Source organism: Macaca thibetana, chromosome X (genome assembly GCF_024542745.1).
Source record: "Macaca thibetana thibetana isolate TM-01 chromosome X, ASM2454274v1, whole genome shotgun sequence".
In the NCBI taxonomy this organism is placed as follows: domain Eukaryota; kingdom Metazoa; phylum Chordata; class Mammalia; order Primates; family Cercopithecidae; genus Macaca; species Macaca thibetana.
In genome coordinates, this window is record NC_065598.1 from 130,826,595 (window position 1) to 130,848,430 (window position 21,836).

Below are 21,836 nucleotides of genomic sequence, written 5' to 3' on the forward strand. Positions count from 1 at the left end.
GAAATGGAGGAAGCCTGAATGCATATTGCTAAGTGAAAGAAGCCAGTCTAAAAAGACTACATACTGCATGATTCCAACCACATGACATTCTGGAAAAGGCAAAACTATAGAGACACTAAAAAGATCAGTGGTTAACAGAGGCTCAGGAGAAGGGGCGGGAGGGATAAATATGTGAAGCACAGGGATTCTTTTTTTTTTTTTTGAGACAGAGTCTCGCTCTGCCGCCCAGGCTGGAGTGCAGTGGCGTGATCTTGGCTCACTGCAAGCTCCGCCTCCCGGGTTCACGCCATTCTCCTGCCTCAGCCTCCCGAGTAGCTGGGACTACAGGCGCCCGCCACCTCGCCCGGCTAGTTTTTTTGTATTTTTTAGTAGAGACGGGGTTTCACTGTGTCAGCCAGGATGGTCTCGATCTCCTGACCTCGTGATCCGCCTGTCTCGGCCTCCCAAAGTGCTGGGATTACAGGCTTGAGCCACCGCGCCCAGCCGAAGCACAGGGATTCTTATGGCTATGAAACTATTCTATATGATAATACAATTGTGGATACATAACATTATGAATCCATCAAAACCCACTGAACTTCCAAAAGCAAAAAGTGAACCTTAATGTACACACATTTAAAAAAACCATTTGGGAGGTCAGGGGGATACCAAAATAGAACGTAGAATGTGACAAAACAATCTAAGTTTATCACAAATTTATGAAACAATCTCACCGAAGGAGGTGAGAGAAAAGGTGCTGACCTAAGTAACTTTCAAAATGAGTAGTCTGTGAAACTAATGGCGGCAAATGAACAACCAATAAAGCCACATAATCACTGTGCTCTAGTTGTTTCTTGTGGGGGAAAGGGTTAACAATTCTGAAGCCAGTTTATATGTATACTGTAATTAAACAACTGAAGCAAGAAGAGAGCGGATGGTGGGAGTCGGGTTTCTCAGTTGGAGTGGAGGTTTACAGATATGCAAAGGGAAGATGTTAGAATGATCTATGTGGTAATGGATTGAACATCAGTATGAACTCATGTTTCATTTAATAGAAATACAGATGTTACATATTTACACTTAGGCATAAATGCACAGGTTAGTATGAACATATATATTTCCTTGATCTGTCTGCTGAAAAGGCCTAGAGGCAATGAAACGTCAGTAGCAATGAGTGAACCTAGTGGCCAGACCTTGGTTTATAATACCATTCTTCAGTAAAAGGAACCAGGTTCCTTGGAGAAATGGCAGATTCCAGGACTGGGGAAGGAAATATACAACACAAGCCCGGAACATCTTCGTAGTGCCAGGAAGGAAGTGCTCAAAAATAAAATAAAATAAAATAAATAAAATAAAATAAAATAAAGTAAAATTATAAAATAAAAAATAAAAATAATAAAATAAAATAAAATATAAAATAAATAAAATATATAAAATAAAATAAAATAAAAATAGAAAACCCACAATGACAATGATGGGAATATGTCAAAGGGACACAGGAGTTTACTGAAAAAGCTACCAATGTCTAAAACTGGAACAATTTCAACAAAATATAGTATTAAAGGATAAAGCAAGGTATGAGTTTAAACTCATAAAAATAAATGAATAAATGGGGAAGAAGAATATCTTCCATGCAGAAGAATTCCAAATAAGTTATGTAGATATTCTGTCCTCAAGGAGGTGAAGCATAACATATCACTCCTTATGTGTGGGCTGTGCAGAGTGACTTCCTTCCAAAAAATACAGTATGGAAAGGGGAAAAAGAGTACTTTACAGTGGGGAAACCTGACAAACACTACCTCAGCCAGGTGATCAAGATTAACATCAGCAGTATAAATGCGTCCTTGATATGATAAGAATAGCATTTTACCTTAGTGGTCTTCCTCCAAAAACACACACAACTCCAGTTTAATAACCGAAAAATCATCAAACAAATCCCAGTAGAGCAAGATTCTACAACATACCTGACCAGCACTCCTGAAAACTGTCAAGATCATCAAAAACAAGAAAAGTCTAAGAAACTGTCACAGCCAAGAGGAGCCAAGACATGATGACCAAACATAGTGTGGTCCTCTTGATGGAATCCTAGAACACAAAAAGGATACTAGGTAAAACCAAAGGAAATCTGAATATAGACTGTAATTAATAATAATGTATTAGGCCAGGCACGTTGTCTCATGCCTGTAATCCCAGCACTTTGGGAGGCCCAGGCGGGTGGATCACCTGAGGTCGGGAGTTTGAGACCAACCTGACTAACATAGAGAAACACCGTCTCTACTGAAAATACAAAATTAGCCGGGCATGGTGGTGCATGCCTGTATTCCCAGCTACTCAAGAGGCTGAGGCAGAAAAATCACTTGAACCTGGGAGGCAGAGGTTGCAGTGGGCCAAGATCACACCATTGCACTCCAGTAATAATAATAGTAATGTATTGACATTGGCTCATTGTGTCAAATGCCTCATGCTAACATGTTAATAGAGGAAATTGAGTGTAGGGTACGTGGGAATTCACTGTACTCTCTTCCCATTTTCTCCATAAATCTAAAACAGTTCTAAAAAATAAAGTTTGTCTAGAAAATACCAGTTTAAAAAAGAGGTAGACTTGAAAAGAGACTATGGAGACACACTAATAATGTAATTTGTGAACTTTGGTGGGGACAGCAATAAAAGCTATTTGGGGGATACATGGGGAAATAGGAATATGAAATGTTGGGTAGTTGATCCATTTTTTACTTGTGATAATAGAACTGTGGTTAAATGGGAGAATCTCCTCACTCTTGCAGGAAAGGCATGCTGACATATTTAGTGATGTCCTGAAGTGTGATGAAGTCTGCAACTTAGCTCGAATGAATCAGGAGGGGAAGAAAAGCACATTTGGAGAGAGGAAAAGCAACAGTGGTAAAATGTTAAAAATGGTGAGCCTAAATGTCCACCCTACTATTCTTTCATATTTTCTGTAGATTTGAAATTTTTTAAAATAAAATTTCAGGGAAAATATCAATATGATTTTAGATTTGGACAAAATGATACGAAAGCTTATCTAAAAAAAAAAATGCAAGAATAACTAGAAAAAAATCCTAAAGAATGAGGTATGGATTAGCAATACCCAAGACGAAAATGTGTAACAGAAAATGTGTAACAATTGAAAATAATTAAAAGACTGGTATTTTTTGCAACAGACTACAGAGCCCAGAAGCATATCTAACCAAACATATGGAAATTTGATGTATGAATGAGGATGATGGTTTTTCTAATCAGTGTGGAAAAAGTTAATAAATGGAGTTAGAATAGATTGCTATTCGAGAGAAAAATGTTGAATTCTCTCCTCACTCCTACTACCTAAATTCCAAATGAATCAAATATTTAAAAGTTGAAAAAAAAACCTTTAAAGTATTGGAAAAATACATTAAATTTATTCTTAAATGCAAAGGTGGCCTTTCTAAGCAAGGCAAAAATCTCAGAAGCCGTAAAGACTTAAGTTTAACTACATAAATAAAACTTAGCAAAATATTATTAAACATGACAATGGACCAATTTTCTTAGCTTACAAAAAACTCATACAAATCAATAAAACACATATCACCTAATAGAAAACAGAACATGACTACACATTTCACAGGAAATCTCAGTAATCAATAAACAGGAAAATGTGTTCCATCTCCTTCATTAAAATATATTAGACCTTCATTAAAATGCATTAGAACTTCATTAAAATGCAAGATACCATTTATTCACTTTCACGTGATCAGACTTCAAAAGTTTAGTACCCAGTATTGGCATGGTTTGGTAAATAATCATTCTCATACTTTATATGTGGAAGCATACTGGGTAAAGATTTCTAGAGGACAATTTGGCAGTAACTACTGAACTGAAAATAAAAAAGGCCCTCTGATCCAGCAACTCTATTGCTAGGAACCCTGTAGAATATAAATTCATTATATGTACAAGTATATTCACCATAATGTGATTTAATAAAATATTGGAAACAACCTAAAGAGCCTATCAATGTTTAAACATTTGTAATACATTCAAACATTAGAATACCACACAGCCACTAAAAATAATGAAGTATTTCTATATATACTGATACAGAAAGATCTCATAACACACAGGTAGCAAAAAAAAAAAAAAGCAAGGTACAGAAGAGTATATATAGTCTGATTCCATTAATGTGAAATTTTTTAAACTACAAATTTGCTGATAAAAAATAAAAAATTGTTTTCCTGTGAGAACATACGAGACACTTGAAACTGGTTACTTTTGGAGAGAAGTATTAGGGTAGGAGGGAAGGGGCCAAGATTTTATATCTTTCTGTACCATCAGATCTTTTTGCCATGTGCATATATTCTCTTTCTTGCCCCCACTCCCCTTTCTAAGAACACTTGATTAGCAGGTTATTTTGAGATATTCCTAGGTAGGTTTGAATACCGGTGGTGTTATTTTTCAAAATACTGTAGATAAGTGCCAACTTTTGCAATTTAGAACTTCCCCTTGGATTTTCATTAAACTTTATATTTGCTCCCTTGATGCTTTAATCATAACAATTTCCTATTAAGTATAAAGTGACATTTTTAATGGGAGTTTGACTTTATAACAAATTTGTGATGGAATCATTAGACATTGCTGCTCAAGAACCCATTTTTACACCCCAAAGGGCATTTGATGATTTATAAACATCATCAAGATTATATATTCTATTTTGACTATTAAAAACATAAAACTGCAGTAAGATTTTACATGTACAATTAAATTATCCATTGAATTTAGTAAAACAGCATCACAGTAGAAAAATACAGTCATAAAATTAGCTCTTACATTTTTCTGGGGACAGAAAAGTAGAAGAAACGAGATTAAAAGTCCAAAAAAAAAAAAAAAACCCAAAAAACACTACCAAAAACAGGGTGAGACAATCATTCATTTATTGGACAGGGCAAGGTCATTTAAAGATTGGAAACATATCCCAAAAACATGTGTTTAGTTTGGTGTTACAGGCATTGATGCTCACAACAAACATTACTCAATACTTCATGTAAACAGGCCACATACAACCAGGAAGATGCTGTCAAGCCACTGAGAAGCCACAATGCTTAGAAAACAATCATTAGGGAGTTACAGAGAATAATCGTCTCCAATTCATTGATATGCATATTCTGCGGCTGCACAGTATTTGGCTGGTTCCCTGGTTATTGAGTCGTTCTGTATTTTAAAGAGCCTTGATTGGTACACACTTCTGAATATCACTGACATCAGTCAAATAAAAGCTTAACTAACTGACATCATATTTTTGAACTACCCTAGGCAATAACTGACTGTCTCATAGTACTGTAAATAAAATTCTGTACTTAGTACATTTAGCAGTGTTACAACGCATCCAAATCACCTTTAAGTCCTATGGTATATACTTGAAGAGACAGCAGAAACTCACTGGAGTAAATGAAAAAAGAAATTTGGGGAGCTCACCTGGCCTGAGGTATACAAGCTGCTAGCAAAGATAGACACACCTGAAAAACACTTTGTCAATTATTTGCCAAGTCATTTGGCCTGATTTTTAGCAGGACTCTTCCCGACTGAGGAGGCAAAGATTTCAACATCCATTCTAGAGACTAGCCACAATATTTTAAGTAGTAATACATCATAAATGCTTGGTTATGAGGAAAAACTATTCGGTGTAAGATTCACGGAGAAAAACCTGTTAGGTATCTGGCCCTCCTGCCTGAAATCTATTGATTTTACCAACCACTCCCTTTCACAGCAGTAAGAGTTCTCAAGATGAGAAGAATTTTCTCACTCCAAATAGAAAACGACATTTGGGAATCCAGTCCCAAAAGACCAAATATTGTAGAATTCCATTTATATGAAACGATCAGAATAGGCAAATCTACAGAGAGAGATATAGATTAGTGGTCGCCAGGGGCTGGGGGTGGGTGGACACTGGGAGAAAATGAGAGGTGACTGCTCAAGGGTACAGGGTTTCTTTTTGGGGTAACAAAATGTTCTAAAATTGACTGTGGTCACAGTTACACCACTTTGTGAATACACTAAAAACCACTGAATTGTACCCTTAAAATGGGTGAATTGTAAGGTATGTGAATTATATCTCAATAATGTTACAAACACATTAAGAAAGGAAGACATACCTCAAAGAGAAGGAAATAAGAGGCTCTTCCAAACCAAATCATACTAGAAGAAAACAGTAGCCAAGTCTGATGGAAGGAGCTTGTTTCTTGCATGCTATTTTATCATCATCACTTTAACCCCTGACTTCACATTTTTAATTCATTTCTAAATTATTTTAGGTTATCAGCAGATTTCTAACTTTGTTCTCATTAGAGAGCAGAGTCAGTGTTCCACAGACAAACTGGGTTGGCGTTAACAAACCAAAACTAAACAACAGCAATAAAAACCCAATGAAAAAATAATCTCGTGCTTTGGGGCTATGTGTTACCACTCAGAAGAGAAGAGCTGATGTTCATTTCTAATGGAAAATAAAATGCCTACAAGTACAATGGCATCTTATGACTCGTGCCTAAAGCACATTTCCTTTTCAAACCTGCATACAGTTATTCCCTTTACACCTATACAATTCAACAAAAGCAATGTTTTTATACTTGTACAATCCAACAAAAGCAACGTTCTCTACAAAGAATGTTGAGCTTCCTACAGCTCTCTAGCTCAAAGAGCTAGCCAATTTCCTTAAAAGTAAAATTACTGTTTCTAAAAATATCAACTGTGTATCCTCATCCTCACTTTCAGCAACATACAGTGAAGATGGAAAACTTGAAGCCTCTATAAATCAGAAACTACAAAACGATTTCTTAAATGACCTGATTTTTCTAAAAACCTTAAAAACATTAGTTCCAAATATTGAGAATATATTTGGCCCTATTCCTTTGAACTCTGTCTTTAGATTAATGACGAGTTTCCTTTATTTCACTTATTCACTAGTTTAGTATGAAATAAACAAGAGTTTGAATCAGTTAAACTGGCTAATGACAATTTTCCTCAACGATTTTTCTTCTGCATAGGCAAGATAATGAAATCACAAAAGGTCTTCAACTAGTCTTCAACTATTCTTACACTATATAATCAATTAGGGAAATTTTTACAGACAAATTAAGAGAACACAAGTAGCTTTACAGCAAGTTGAGCTTGTTAAATATATTTGTTCTGACAAAGAATTTCTGACACAAAAATTGCTCACTGCACACAGAATCTCAGAGAAATGATGAAACAAGACAGCCGATGGTAGAAGGTATATGGGAGCAGGGTAGGGTGAAAAGTCACAAATAAATTAAAAACTGGCAAGTACTTCTGAAGCAGAGCCACTTTTTAGGGGACACAAGAAAAACTGTTAAATCACCATTTTGGTCTCATTAGGGAAGTCCATTTGTTAAGAATTGAAGACCATTTTACCATAATTCATGCTGCAAAATGCAGCAGTCACACAGTATTTCCAAAAGGATTCCAAAAACTGTAGTGCAAAAGAAATCTAAAAAAATAAATAATCACAAAAACCACCAACATTTTTCAAGGAAATGTGTTCAAAACAGTGGCTTTTACAAAAGATGTGGATTTGATTTAAAAGAAAAAAACATTCCTATATGAAATACCAAAGACTTATTTCACATATAACTTACACTGCATTAATGATTGGATTAACAGTATATAAATGAGGGCCATGGTTTTTTCTAAAGTAGGTCTGAAAGATCAATATAAATACTAATGGGGGGCAGGGAGGAGTGTTTTATACCCCAAACTCCAATATTCCAGCTCTGTGTCCTGTCCTATTATTATAATTTGTAAAAATCTTAACGACGCAGCGATTCGAGTTTTCGTAACTTCAATGATGTGTTAGAGGACAATGCATCTTGGTTTGAAGAATTTGTTGTATCCGAAGGCCGGAAAAGTACTCGACCACGATGATTAAATACATAAAAGGATGGGTGATTCCTTAACGTATCAAATGTCCTTAAAAGAAAAAAAAGCATCAATTTTAGATAAACCTTTATAAAACCCTACTTGAAAATAAGTAGGCTTCTAATGAATTATCAATTTACTATGGGTTATATTTTTTAACAACTATTAACACATGAAATCAGACTGTAAATAATAATCATACTGTATCTCTTTTCCTATATAAAGAAAATAAGAAACCTGAAAAAGCAGCATAAAGCTCTCAAATTTCTTCTTTTTTAAAAAAATAGAGATAGGGTCTCATTCTGTTGCCCAGGCTGGAGTGCAATAGCGCAATCATAGCTCACTGCAGCCTCAAACTCCTGGACTCAAGCGACCCTCTCATCTCAGCCCCCCCAAGTGCTGGCACTACAGCTGCACACCACCACACATGGCTATTTTTTTTTTTTGAGACGGAGTCTCGCTCTGTCGCCCAGGCTGGAGTGCAGTGGCCGGATCTCAGCTCACTGCAAGCTCCGCCTCCCGGGTTCACGCCATTCTCCTGCCTCAGCCTCCCGAGTAGCTGGGACTACAGGCGCCCGCCACCTCGCCCGGCTAGTTTTTTGTAGTTTTTTAGTAGAGACGGGGTTTCACCGTGTTAGCCAGGATGGTCTCGATCTCCTGACCTCGTGATCCGCCCATCTCGGCCTCCCAAAGTGCTGGGATTACAGGCTTGAGCGACCGCGCCCGGCATGGCTATTTTTTTATTATTATTTTTTGTAGAGACAGGGTCTCCCAATGTTGCCCAGGTGGTCTCAGACTGCTGGGCTCAAGCAATTCTCCCACCTCAGCCTCTCAAAGAGCTGAGATTACAGGTGTGAGCCACCATGCCCGGCTTCTAATACATTTTTTAAATTCAGCCATTCCTTCCAGAATGCCTATGAATAACAACACAAATACTAGCTCAACTATTAATCTCCCCTGTAAATCTAACGGTAACCCATGCCGAACAGTCTTTTTAAAAAAGCAGCACGTAGATTACAGCTTTGATTATTCTCATTTGGCCCTCATTATTCAAGCCATATGATCGTTTCACAGATCTGTTTTCCAAGAATCTTTCAAGTACAACAAAAAATTCCTTTTGGCCCTCTGTACCTACTATTGTCCAAACACATATTTTTCCACCACCTACTTAATGACATTGTTTTACTTCTTTCTTTCCTGGCCCCTTGCCTGTGATTCTTGGTAGACTCTTTGTAAGAGCAAGCAGTGATGACAGTAAAGTATCCTTTCTACTTTTCCAGGGAGAGACATGTCGTCTAAAAGAGTTCAAATACTTTGGTCTGTGGCCTTTACGGTTTTTGTTTTTCAACATTATTTTCCTGGAAAGGATAGGAGAACTCTTCCTTTGATAAGAACTCAAATCTCAAGTCAGCCCACCTAAACATCCAAGCATACCCCCATACAAAAAAGGAGGCCTGATATGTAACTCCTTAAAATGTACATATTGGGCGGGGCACGGTGGCTCACACCTGTAATCCCAGAACTTTGGGAACCCAAGGCGGGTGGATCACTTGAGGTCAGGAGTTCGAGACCATCCTGGCCAACATGGTGAAACCCCGTCTCTACTAAAAATACAAAAATTAGTCGGGTGTGGTGGTAGGTGCCTGTAATCCCAGCTACTCAGCAGGCGGAGGCAGGAGAATCACTTGAACTTAGGAGGCAGAGGTTGCAGTGAGCCAAGATCATGCCACTGCACTCCAGCCTGGTTGATAGAGACTCTGTCCCCATAAATAAATAAAAATAAATAATAAAATGTACATAATGAACTAAAAGTAAAAGGGGGATATGACTTTCCTCTAACACATAAATGTTTGCTGTGACTCCTTCTAAGAAAATATTGTAAAGGGGTATCATGTCCAGGATCAAGGAGGTGAGTAAAGTCCAGAGATAGAATCGAACAAACCTAAAGGGTGATTTTAGGAAAGTAAAGATATGAAAAATAAAAGCAAACACCGTTCATGAAAATAGCTTAGAAGTATTCCAGGAGAAAAAAGGAAAGCAGAATAACAAATATACTTTTAATCCAGTAGTAGAAAAGGGCCTGGAAGCAGAGCTTATCTCACAGACTAGGTTCAAGTGAGAGAGGAAACCGAAAACCACTTATTCTCCCAAAGACTAAGCTGAGACAAGAGGATAGAAAGAGGATGGTAGGAAGAGAGGGATGGAAGGAGAGAGGAAGGGAGGGGGGAAGGAAGGGAGGGGGGAAAGAAGGGAGGGGGGAAGGAAGGGAGGAAGGTTAAAAATTCTGAGGCATTATTTTTCTATATATTTTCATCCATCTGTCCATACAACCAACCAATAATTTTAAGCAACGTATTTTTTTGATTCTACTGTGAATAATATGGCATTCATCTTCCATTTTTCTTACAGTATCAAATACCGCCTCAATGTTTTTACCTCATTATTCACACAAACTACATAATCAAAATGTAGAAACAAAACCAACTTTTATGTACCAGAAAACGTACTTTTAAAAATTATGTGAATACAGCAAACCTCTATGAAATGCGATGCCTATGAAAAGAGAAAGACTTACTTATTTTTCAGTTCTGAAGTGGCATCCATGTCTTTAAATTCCCCTGCAATATGAACTATACCATAACAGGTAACCGCAAAGGCCAGAAGTGTCTGAAGCACTATCTGTGAGTATAAAGATTGAAATTACTAAATAACACAAACATTATTATACATTTACAATTTCCTCTCTACCTCTTTATCGCCTCTAACAGGTAGTCCTCTCAGGGCCACCATCAGGGAGACAATGCTCACTTGAAATGATTGGGATTCAGATGCAATACAATCTATAAATTCTGTGGCTTGGCTGCAAAAATACCTCTGATGCTTCAATAAATAAATCTAGTGACATGTTCAAATAAGCAAAATCACTGAGTACTGAATGGTACTGAGCCACTTAGAACTCAATGATCAAATATTACCTGCTTCCAAGAGCAACTAAGAATTTTTAAGGTATTGTTTTTGTTTTTCGCTTTTTGTTTTTGAGACGGAGTTTCCCTCTTGTTATCCAGGCTGGAGTGCAATGATGCTATCTCGGCTCACTGCAAACTCCACCTCCCAGGTTCAAGCAATTCTCCTGTCTCAGCCTCTTGAATAGATTACTGGCATGCGCCACCATGCCCGGCTAATTTTGTATTTTTAGTAGAGACGGGGTTTCTCCATGTTGGTCAGGCTGGTCTTGAACTCCCGACCTCAGATGATCTGCTCGCCACGGCTTCCCAAAGTGCTGGGATTACAGGCGTGAGCCACCATGCCCAGCCAGTATTATTGTTACATATCATAGAGTGCAGAAAGCGTATGTACACAGTATAAAGCAATTAAAAGAACATGTACCCACCACCCAGTTTAAGACATAGATCATTCCTAGTACCTTTCAAATCCCACATGTCCCTCTCAGATGATATCCTTTACCTTCCCTCTCAAAGTTAACTATTGTCCTGAATTGTATATTACTCAGTTTCTTGCTTTTCTTGATAATTTTACCAGCTATTAAATATATATGAATCTCTAAAACATATATGCCTTACTTTTGCCCATACTGAACTTTATTTAAATGGACTCAAATGTATTCTTTTGTGTCTAGCTTTCCTCGCTCAACATTACGTCATTGTGTGTGTGTGTGTGTGTGTGTGTGTGTGTGTGTGTGTGTGTGTTTTATTTTTCTTTTTCTGAGATGGAATCTTGCTCTGTCACCCAGGCTGTAGTGCAGTGGTGCAATCTCAGCTCACTGCAACCTCGGCCTCCCAGGTTCAAGCGATTCTCATGCCTCAGCCCCCCAAGTAGCTAGGATTACAGGTGCCCGCCACTGCACCCGGCCAATTTTTGCATTTTTAGTAGAGATGGGGTTTCACCATGTTGGCCAGGCTGGTTTCAAACTCTGACCTCAGGTGATCCGCCCGTCTCAGCCTCCCAAATTGCTGGGATTACACGCATGAGCCCCCGCGCTTGGCCAGTTTTCGCTGTGCTTTGTATTTCATGATATGAAAAATACCACCATTTATCCATTCTGCTGTTGCTGTTGGATATGTGGGTTGTTTCCTGTTACTTTCACAATCAACGTGAATATTCATATGCATGTCTCTCAGTTCACACATGGAAATACTGAGTGTAGAGTATGCACACGTTCAATTTTATTGGGTAATACCAACTGCTTTCCAAAGAGGTTGAGCAAGCAAAACCGCGGAATGTTTTAACCAACATGGGATTACAGGCATGTTCAGATTATAGAAAAAAGTTATTTAAAATAGACATAAATGTGTGTGTGTGTGTGTGTGTGTGTGTGTATCCACCACAAAAAAAAAAAAAAAAAAAGGTGATAGGAGTTAATAGCCTCATCAATCATATCTTTAATTACAGACAAAGTCAAAATTAGCCACAATCTATTTTCCTGTTTAAATTAAAATCTAACATCATATACGATACCAATTTACATTCCCACCACCAGTCTACCAAGAACACTTGGCTTTTGTTTTTGTTTTTGAGATGGAGTCTCACTCTGTCGCCCAGGTTGGAGTGCAGTGGCATGATCTTGGCTCACTGCAACCTCTGCCTCCCGGGTTCAAATGATACTCCTGCCTCAGTCTCCTGAGTATCTGGGATTACAGGCACCCACCACCACACCCAGCTAATTTTTTGTGTTTTTAGTAGAGACGGGGTTTCACCGTGTTAGCCAGGATGGCCTTGCTCTCCTAACCTCGTGATCTGCCTGCCTCGGCCTCCCAAAGTGCTGGGATTACAGGCGTGAGCCACCATGCCTGGCCAGAAGGCTTGTTTTATACAATGCAGTCACAGGCACTTTTAACGAGAATCTATATGATCTGTCATGAAAATAAGACTGAAGTTGTTATGTAATAAAAAAGTTAATTATAAAACTATGCATATATACACATGTATAACTGTTTAAAGAAAAAATAATATGTGTTTGGATTAGGTAAAACTACACATACATAATGTTTGTGTATAGGAACAAGACTGAACTACTGCTATACTCCAAACTGTTGGGAGTAGAAGTGGAACTGCCAAGGAATGGGGTCAGTTTTTCTGTTGTTGGGTGTTCTGATAATAGTGTAGGGTCAGTTTTAGTTTTTACTGTTTGACTCTGTTACAAAGAACTTACTATTTGTGTAATTTCAAGTCTAGTAAAGATAAAAATTGTGAGTGATGCTGGAATACTTACCATTTTAGTTTAAAAAACACTTTCCTGGCCGGGCGCTGTGGCTCACACCTGTAATCCCAGTACTTTGGGAGGCTGAGGGGGGGTGGATCACCTGAGGTCAGGAGTTCAAGACTAGCCTGGCCAACATGGAGAAACCCTGTCTCTACTAAAAATATAAAAAAATTAGCCAGGCATGGTGGTGGGTGCCTGTAATCCCAGCAACTTGGGAGGCTGAGGCAGGAGAATTGCTTGAACCTGGGAGGCAGAGGTTGCAATGAGCCCAGATCACGTCACTGCACTCCGGCCTGGGCAACAAGAGCAAAACACTGTCTCAAAAAAAGAAAAAAAAAAAACAAAACCACTTTCATTTTACCACCTATGTATGTCCCTAAACAATGTATTGTTGGCTTTATTTCCTTTACATAAAAAAGAACTTTTCTAAGCAATAAAGCTAAATAATCAACTTTTTAAGTCCATCCCATACTATGGACAGAGCATCTTCTAGAAAGACTATTTCGACTACAGCTCTGGAAACCAAATAGAGAAAGCTTTCCAAATCTTTGAGCTTTGTGAGTGATGAAAAGTGGAGATCAGAGGCCGGGCGTGGTGGTTCATGCCTGTAATCCCAGCACTTTGGGAGGCCGAGGCAGGCAGATCGCAAGGTCAGGAGATCGAGACCATCCTGGCTAACACGGTGAAACCCTGTCTCTACTAAAAATACAAAAAATTAGCCAGGCACAGTGGCGGGCGCCTGTAGTCCCAGCTACTCAGGAGGCTGTGGCAGGAAAATGGCGTGAACCTGGGAGGTGGAGTGTGCAGTGAGCCAAGATCACACCACTGCACTCCAGCCTGGGCAACAGAGTGAGACTCCATCTCAAAAAAAAAAAAAAAGTGGAGATCAGATGTTATTTCATGTCTGGAAAATTTTAAGAGTATAAAAACCAGTAAAAAAAATTATTATGAGCTATGTGGCTAATTTTAAACATACATGTAATGGAATATAAATGACCAACTTACGTCTATTGGCAGTGATTCATCTTCTTTTTCTGTTAATCGCATATAAGAACGATCTATAAACCAGAAGCATACCATTAAGGAAATTGTAGCTCATTTTTCTTTCTTAAAATGAAGCAAATCAATATACCAAAGAAGTGGCTAACTTATATGCTACATAAAGTAATGCTAATCCTGGATTCCTCAAAACCTTCTATCTTCTAAGGCAGTCAGCCTATCTTAGTCAACTATTTTATTTTCATCATGACCTGCTTTGTCACCTTATAAAATGGGTAAGAGTGACAAGTGAGCAAGTATGAGGCAGAAATACCTCAGTATAATTTTTCTTTCACTATTATAGAAATACTAGAAACTTCTAAAAACTGTTACACTAACTCGTCAAAGAAATCACAATTATTTAAAAAGTAAAGTCTACAGAAAATCTCAACTCTGAAATAGCACCACCACTGTATGGACAAAATAATACTGGTATGGAAATGGTTCTCCTGAGAGGATACGCCGGGGCAGTGGTGGAACAGGAATTCCATGAAATCAATTTCTGCCTCTACTAGTTAATTATAATTCTGCTGCTGCCTTAACCTCAGGAGACAGCAAGGGATAAAAGAAAAGGATCAGGATTTGGAAACTGGTAAGCCTAAATCAGTGCCAGCTCTTCAATTTACTATAATTTCATTTAATTAAAGAAGCCCTCAGTGATCATAATACATATCTCAAGTTCAGAGTGTTAAAATGGGGGGTGTCTTAGAATCAAAGAAATACAGTATCTATTTTTTTTCATTACCTGAATTTCCACAACGGTAAAATGAGAATAATGTGAGGTGAGGATTAAACAAGATACAGTAAATGACTGGTGCCCTATTACAACAAAGTTCATTACAGCAAAGATGAGCATGCCGCAGCGCCACATTGTGCTATCTGCTGCCACAGTCTGACATGACACACTTAAGTCTTAAAGGTATATATTACTCTCTCCCTGAGCATTATATATAAAGAGGTCTCACTGCAGTGGCAAATCCACAAGGCATTCTCATCACCCAAAACATAAAATACAAAAATCTTAATTCTAGATGAACCTAGGGCAATCCCTATGTAATAGTACTTTGGACTAAATAAACTGTTTTTGAGTGCATGTGTATTGACTCTTAAAGAAGAATGTGTTTAGAGACATTTCTTTAGTTTTAACCTATAGGTCTGTCATGAAGACAAGTGTAAAAGAAACATCAAACCAATACCAAAAATCGATTTTGACTAAACTCCTATCTGGTTCAATTCCTAGCTAGCTTGCTAGTTTGCATGAAGCCTCGTCTGCTTCTAACACTACCTTTAACCAGGAATTTCCTCATCTGTAAAATGAAGGGGTTGGACTTCAGTAAACTCCAAGGGCACTTCTCGCCCTACAATCCTATAATTCTACAGTTAAAACTTACTGTAGAAAACGACACAGTACTCCAGTGCATCCTAATCTCCTCTAGGACAGTGTTTCTCAAACTAATGTGCATACAAATCACCTGGGGATCTTATTAAAACCCAGATTCTGATTGAACAGAATTCTGATTCTGTTAAAACCCAGATTCTGATTGAACAGCGTCTTCTAACTACCTGCCAGGTGATGCTCATGATGCTGGTCTGTTGATCACACTGTAAGCAGAAAGGATCTAGGATACTTTCCTTAACCTCCCAGTTCCCCCAAAATATGACTGTCCCTGCTTCCACGCATCCTTATATACTTTTAGCATATCACTTTACTGTAATTACTTCTCGATCCAGTTGCTTTCCTCTAGACTTTGAACTGGCTCAGGGCATCACTGTATCTCTAGCACCTAACCACAGCGCAATTTCAACCAGCGACCCAAAACTGAATTTCATAACGCAGTATAGCACAAATCTTTTGCCCAAGGTCACAGAGATGTAGCGGTAATGCAAGTTTTTAACAACCAGCCCTTTAGACTCCCAGTCCAGTGCTCTTTCTCCTGTACCACAGTGCCTCCCTGAGGCAATCGGTCACTTAACTACTCAGTCTCTGCCTGGACAGCCCAAGAGTGCCCAAGATGTTGTCCACTTGGTTGTCGTGGGATCATGAGCATCCAAAGTTTTCAATCTCACAACTGTGCCTGATCTGCCCCATGCTGGATCTGACATCACTTGTCCTGGATTCCTGGAGACTCCTATTCTGAATCCTCTCCCAGACACCTCCTTCCAACCTTCCTCCAATTTCAGATGCCACACTATCTTCAAATTCAAACTCCGAACCTTCCACTGGGAACTCCTGCACTGATTTTCTTAGTCACACCAAACTGTAAGGTCTCAAAGGACCATTAATCGGACACTCGGTCCGATGGTCCCTTAGAAGTGCGCCCACACACCGCCCCTAGGGTTTCACACCGAAGCGGTCCCCGTGCCCCAGGCACTTACGCTGCGCCGCGGAAAAGGCGGCGTGGGCTAGGGCAAAGAGACCGATGCCCACCAGCCCCTTCCACAGCGACGGCGCCATGATGCCGAAGGAGCAGCAGCCCAGCAAAAGAAGCGAAGGGCGGCGGAGCTGTTTCTTCTTCCACCGGCGGGTGTCCGCGCGCCGCAGAAAGATGACGTCACTGAAGTCCCGAGCGCGAAGTGTCTCAGTGGTGGAAAAGGCAGAGGGCCGTGAGAAAACGGAAACAGGAATGCCGGGAAGAAGGAGAAAGCTACACGGAAAAAGGTCCGCGAGAACCCACGAACCTGCGCTATGGAGGCCCTCTCTGGGAGGGGCGGAGCTCAACGGAGTCGTAAACGAAGAGGCAAAAGCCGGAGCAATGGGGAAGCGAAGAGGAAGGGCGCCGGCAAATAAGCGCGGGCCGCGAGAGGGGGGCGGGGCCAGTGGCGAGAATAGGGTGGGGCGAGGGACGGGGGCCTGCGTAGAGAACGGGTGGGGGCGAGGAGCGGGGTGGGGCAGACGGGCGGGGCCTGCGGGAGGGTGGGTGTAGCTGGGGGGCGGGGCCAGTGGGTGGGTGGGGGTAGCCAAGTGGCGAGGCCTGCGGGGAGGATGGGTGGGCCGGGGGGGGCGGGGAGGGGGATGGGCCGAGGGCGGGGCCTACGGGAGGATGGGTGGGCGGAGGGGCGGGGAGTAGCTGGGGCGGACGGGGGCAGGAGGTAGGGGTCAAAGGGGCGGGGAGGAGGTGGGGCCGAGGGGCGGGGAGGAGGTGGGGCCGAGGGGCGGGGAGGAGGTGGGGCCGAGGGGCGGGGCTGGGGGCGTTGGGGAAAGGCGGTAGGTGCTGGATACAGACCCCGGACAGTTGTGTTTTGTGGGTTGGTTGGTTTTGGGTTTTCTTCAAACTGTGCCTTTTGTTTTCTGTAGGCCTTTCCTGTGCTTCAACTCTCTGGGAACTGGCACTGCGGAAGGAGGCAAGGGTGTTAAAACGAGGAGGCAGTGTCAAGGACAAAATCCCAGGATTTAGAGCCCCAAACACTTGGCCCGCAGGAAGTGCTCAGTAAACCCTTTTAAGGTCCTGGAGGAAGATTCGCGCAAAAAAGAGGTGTAGCTTGGGGGGAGTGTTTTGTCATGAAAAGAACCAGCTTACATTAAGGAAGAAATGAAAGAGGAAATTTTAAAATGCTAATAATGCGGTCTTCTTGTCTCTAACTCTGATCCGGGTAAAATGTATACTCCTCTATCCATTTTTCTTTGTCTTCATCTCCTAAAATGTAGACATTTAATAGTGAGCTTCTCCCCTTGACCTCATCACTCTGCTGTCCCCTGGCGAGTTCACCCATTCATTCCCACCGCTTCAGCCAGCAAAGGTATTACAGTGATTCCAAAACGACATCTCTATCACAAATATCTCTCCTTAGCTCCAGGGCTGCATTTCTGACTACCTGCTAGGCATTTATTTCCTGTAGCACTTCAAACGTAATATGGCCAAAATGGAATTCATCTTTTTTTTCCAAATTCTGCACCAGTTCCTCCAGTGACCCCTGACTGAGTGGCAAAGCTTTGTAAACTGCATATCACAAGGTAAACACAAAGTATGATCACCATTCTTTTCCTTTAACCCAATCAGAGTTCTACGTTTTAGTTGCATCAATTTGCTTTTGCTCAAAGATGCCTCCAATCCTGATCACCCCTTTTAAATGTGCAAAATTCCTATTCCTGATCCCCTTATTCTGTTCTACCTTTTATATCACTTTCTAACACTATACTATATAATTTACCTGTTTATTATGTTCGTTGTGTTACTGTTTACTGCCTGTCTTTCTCCACTGGAATGTAAGCTCTGAGAGGACAGAGATTTCTCTGTACCTAAAACTTTGACTGTCATATGGTAAGCATTCAATAAATGCTTGTTGAATGACAAATGAATGAATTGTGGAAAAGAAGTGGGAGAGTATCCCTATTTGAAAGGATCTCTACAGAGAGTCCTTCCAATCTTTTGAATTGGGCTCAAAAATCCCTATAGACTTGCATGTACTCTCGCATTTTGACAACCTTTTGATGGTAAACATTTTCTGATATGCTTGAGCTTCCTCAAAGCCAGAGAAAACAAATAAGACATCTCATTAGCTGGGCATAGTAGCACATGCTTGTAGTCCTAGCTACTTGGGAAGCTAAGGAAGGAGGATTGTTTGATCCCAGGAGTTCAAGGCTGCAGTGAGCCGTGATTATGCCACTGCACTACAGCCTGAGTGACAGAGCGAGACGCTTTCTCTAACCAAAAAAAAAAAAAAAAAAAAAAAAAAAAAGTAGAAGAAGAAGACATCTAAGATGAATCATATTTACTCAACTTTACTTATATAATTTTTGTGCAGGATCTCATTTTCCAAACCTTTAGTCATGGTCATTATTCTTTTCTGGGCCCTCTCCAATTTCTTCACCTCTAAGACAAAATTTTACACAATACTTGATCGATATCAAGTGCAGTATAATGCATTCCTTACAAATGTAGTTCTATTTATAAACTTCACAATCAGGAAGAACCAGGAGATAATCTCTCTATAGTTGACAGGAAAGTGCTTCCTTCTCTGCCCGTGGGAGGTAGTAAGATAGAAAAGATAGTTGACCAAAAAACTCTTACAGCTTTGTTTTAGCTAAGATAATAGTCAAATTGAAATTAGCCTTTTCAGATCCCCTATAAAATTACCCCTTCTTCAAGACCAGCCTGGCCAACATGGTGAAACCCCATCTCTATTAAAAATACAAAAAAGTTAGCCAGGCGTGGTGGTGAGCGCCTGTAATTCCAACTACTCAGGAGGCTGAGGCAGGAGAATCACTTGAACCCACGAGGCGGAGGTTGCAGTGAGCCAAGATCGCACCATTGCACTCCAGCCTGGGCAACAAGAGAGAAACTCCACCTCAAAAAAAAAGAAAAAAAAAAAAAAGAAAAGAAAAAGAAAAAACCATTTTAATATCAATTTATCTGAAGCAGAAAATGATTAAGAGTTTTCTTGTAAGACCTGAGCTATGCTTCTTTTCCTTTAAAAAGATGAGGTTATAGGAAAAAGGAAATTCAATAATGAATCTGGTATTTGTATAAACCACCGATGCCTTATCCTAGTCTTCGGGGAGGTCACCCATGTCCAGATATTGAGTTTTGTTTTCTCTATTGCCCTGTTAAGATGCATTTCTCACGCTCTTCTTTTTTACCTGTTTACCCATATATTGAGTGCAAGAGAAACTAGCCGTGTTTCACATTTTCTAGTAATACATGGTTAAATTATGTTCAGGGAGTGAGATTTTAATTGTCTTTTCTGTAGATTCCAACCTGAAGGGAAGCCAAGGTATTCATAGTCACAGTTACCAAGGACTCTATCACTGAAACAAGTATCTTGGGTTCACTCATACATGGTTCTTTAAGTTGCAGTTAATCCCAAAGGTGCAAGGTACAGCTAGTGGTAGCACTATTTTCATGAGCTTTTAGAACAAAAGTCAAACCTCATGAGAAAGTGCATTTAAATTCCTAAGTGACCCCAGAAGTGCTGTTTGTTTTTCCAAAGAAAGAACCATTTTCCATATGTACCTTGGATAAATGATGTGGATGTTATTAAAGATGGGGATAATGGTCTCTAAAGCGTTTCCTACTGAGATGTTATTTGTGAAGACTCATCATGTTTCCCAGGGTAGTTCACTGAATAGAGAAAGCACTGCTATCCCAGACTTGTCTTCAGGCTAATTGACTTTATTACATGCCACCCAGCTCCACGAGTATCTTCACACACTACTTATCCACGTCTCCATTTTCCATGCAGATTCTCCCTCTCTCTGGCACACTCTGTCCTTTCCCACCTGGTTCAAAATTCCACTTTCCTTAGGAATATGCTCCTGGCTATTATAGATATTTATGATGTATATATCTATTGTAGGCACTAAACGTTTCTTCGAGCTATTTATATTTTGTACAACCTCTCTGGGTAACACATTCTAGAAGTTTACTACCTGCTGAGTAAACTAGTACTTTCAATACTGAAATCGCATCCTGTTTACTTTTTTCATCTTTACCAAAGTGGTATGAGCTCACTGTAAGAAATTCAAGCAATAAAAAAAGTATTTGTCTTGAAGCATTAAGTGGTACCTTGGTATTTTAAGTTTTGAATCTTAGTAAACAGTACTGTGGTTACATGATTCATATCTTTAAGTTTTGTTTATTTACTGGATGATTTATACTACAGTGGTTAAAAGCATATGCTCTGGAATCCTATTGGGTTTGAATCCTTGCTTTTCCTTTTCTACCTCTGAGAGATCGGAGAAGTTACTTAACTTCACCATGCCCCAGTTTTCTCATCTGTGAAGTGAGGATAATAATAGTGTTTACCTGCCTAGGTTGTTATCAGGATTGAGTGAGATGATACATACAAAGTGATTAGAATAGTCTTACACATAGTAAACACTAAATAAATGTTAGCCATTGTTGTTGTTGCTATTGACTCTTCTAGCTATTTTTCCAAGCTAAAGAGGTTCCTTACCTTTTTAGTCTTTCCTAAAACGTCAGTTGCTTCTCCCCTTTGACTATTTTAATTGCTCTTCTCTGGACCATTTCCAGATCTACTAATATTTCTCTTAGGGTTTCATTACCACATCTGCACAAAGTATCCTAGGTTACTTGTATGAGGTTAATATGATTATTCATTTCAAATAGCCTTCCTAGCTGGGCGCGGTGGCTCACGCTTGTAATCCCAGCACTTTGGGAGGCTGAGGCGGGCAGATCACTTGAGGTCAGGAGTTCAAGACCAGCCTAGCCAACATGGTGAAACCCCGTCTCTACTAAAAATACAAAAATTAGCCAGGTGTGGTGGTGCATGCCTGTAATCCCAGCTACTTGGGAGGCTGAGGCAGGAGAATCACTTGAACCTGGGAGGTGGAGGTTGCAGTGAGCCAAGATCACACCACCGCACTCCAGCCTGGGCAACAGAGCAAGATTCCATCTCAAAAGAAAAAGAAAAAAAAAGAAAAAGAAAAAATCAAATAACCTTGCTAATGACACTGCAAATCTTATTTGCTCTTTGAGCACATTGGGTTGGTCTGTTGAGAAAATAAACTGAAACTGATCCAGTGGTCCTGTAGACTGTTCTTTTTGATAAACGTAGAAATTGACCCTTCTGGTCTTAAAACTTGAAACTTACATTTGTTTGATCTGAGTTCCTTTCTCAGGAAAGGACCTTCAGGCCTCTCAAAAAAAAGCATCAAGTAACTGAAATTCACCAGACCACCACAGCAGATACCACCACACCAGATGCCAGACCCCTCATTCAT

At 39.9% G+C, this 21,836-nt stretch overlaps 1 protein-coding gene across 1 annotated transcript; it reads right to left on the reverse strand.

Annotated features, from left to right (window-relative positions):
• Positions 1 to 4,876: 4,876 nt before the first annotated feature.
• Positions 4,877 to 17,010, reverse strand: MMGT1 (membrane magnesium transporter 1). The gene is made up of 4 exons (XM_050776737.1): positions 16,532 to 17,010; positions 14,123 to 14,175; positions 10,472 to 10,575; positions 4,877 to 7,947 (listed from the first exon to the last, which is right to left on the reverse strand). The coding sequence occupies exons 1-4, from the start codon at positions 16,608 to 16,610 to the stop codon at positions 7,788 to 7,790; spliced, it is 396 nt and encodes a 131-aa protein (XP_050632694.1). The 5' UTR covers positions 16,611 to 17,010; the 3' UTR covers positions 4,877 to 7,787.
• Positions 17,011 to 21,836: the final 4,826 nt, after the last annotated feature.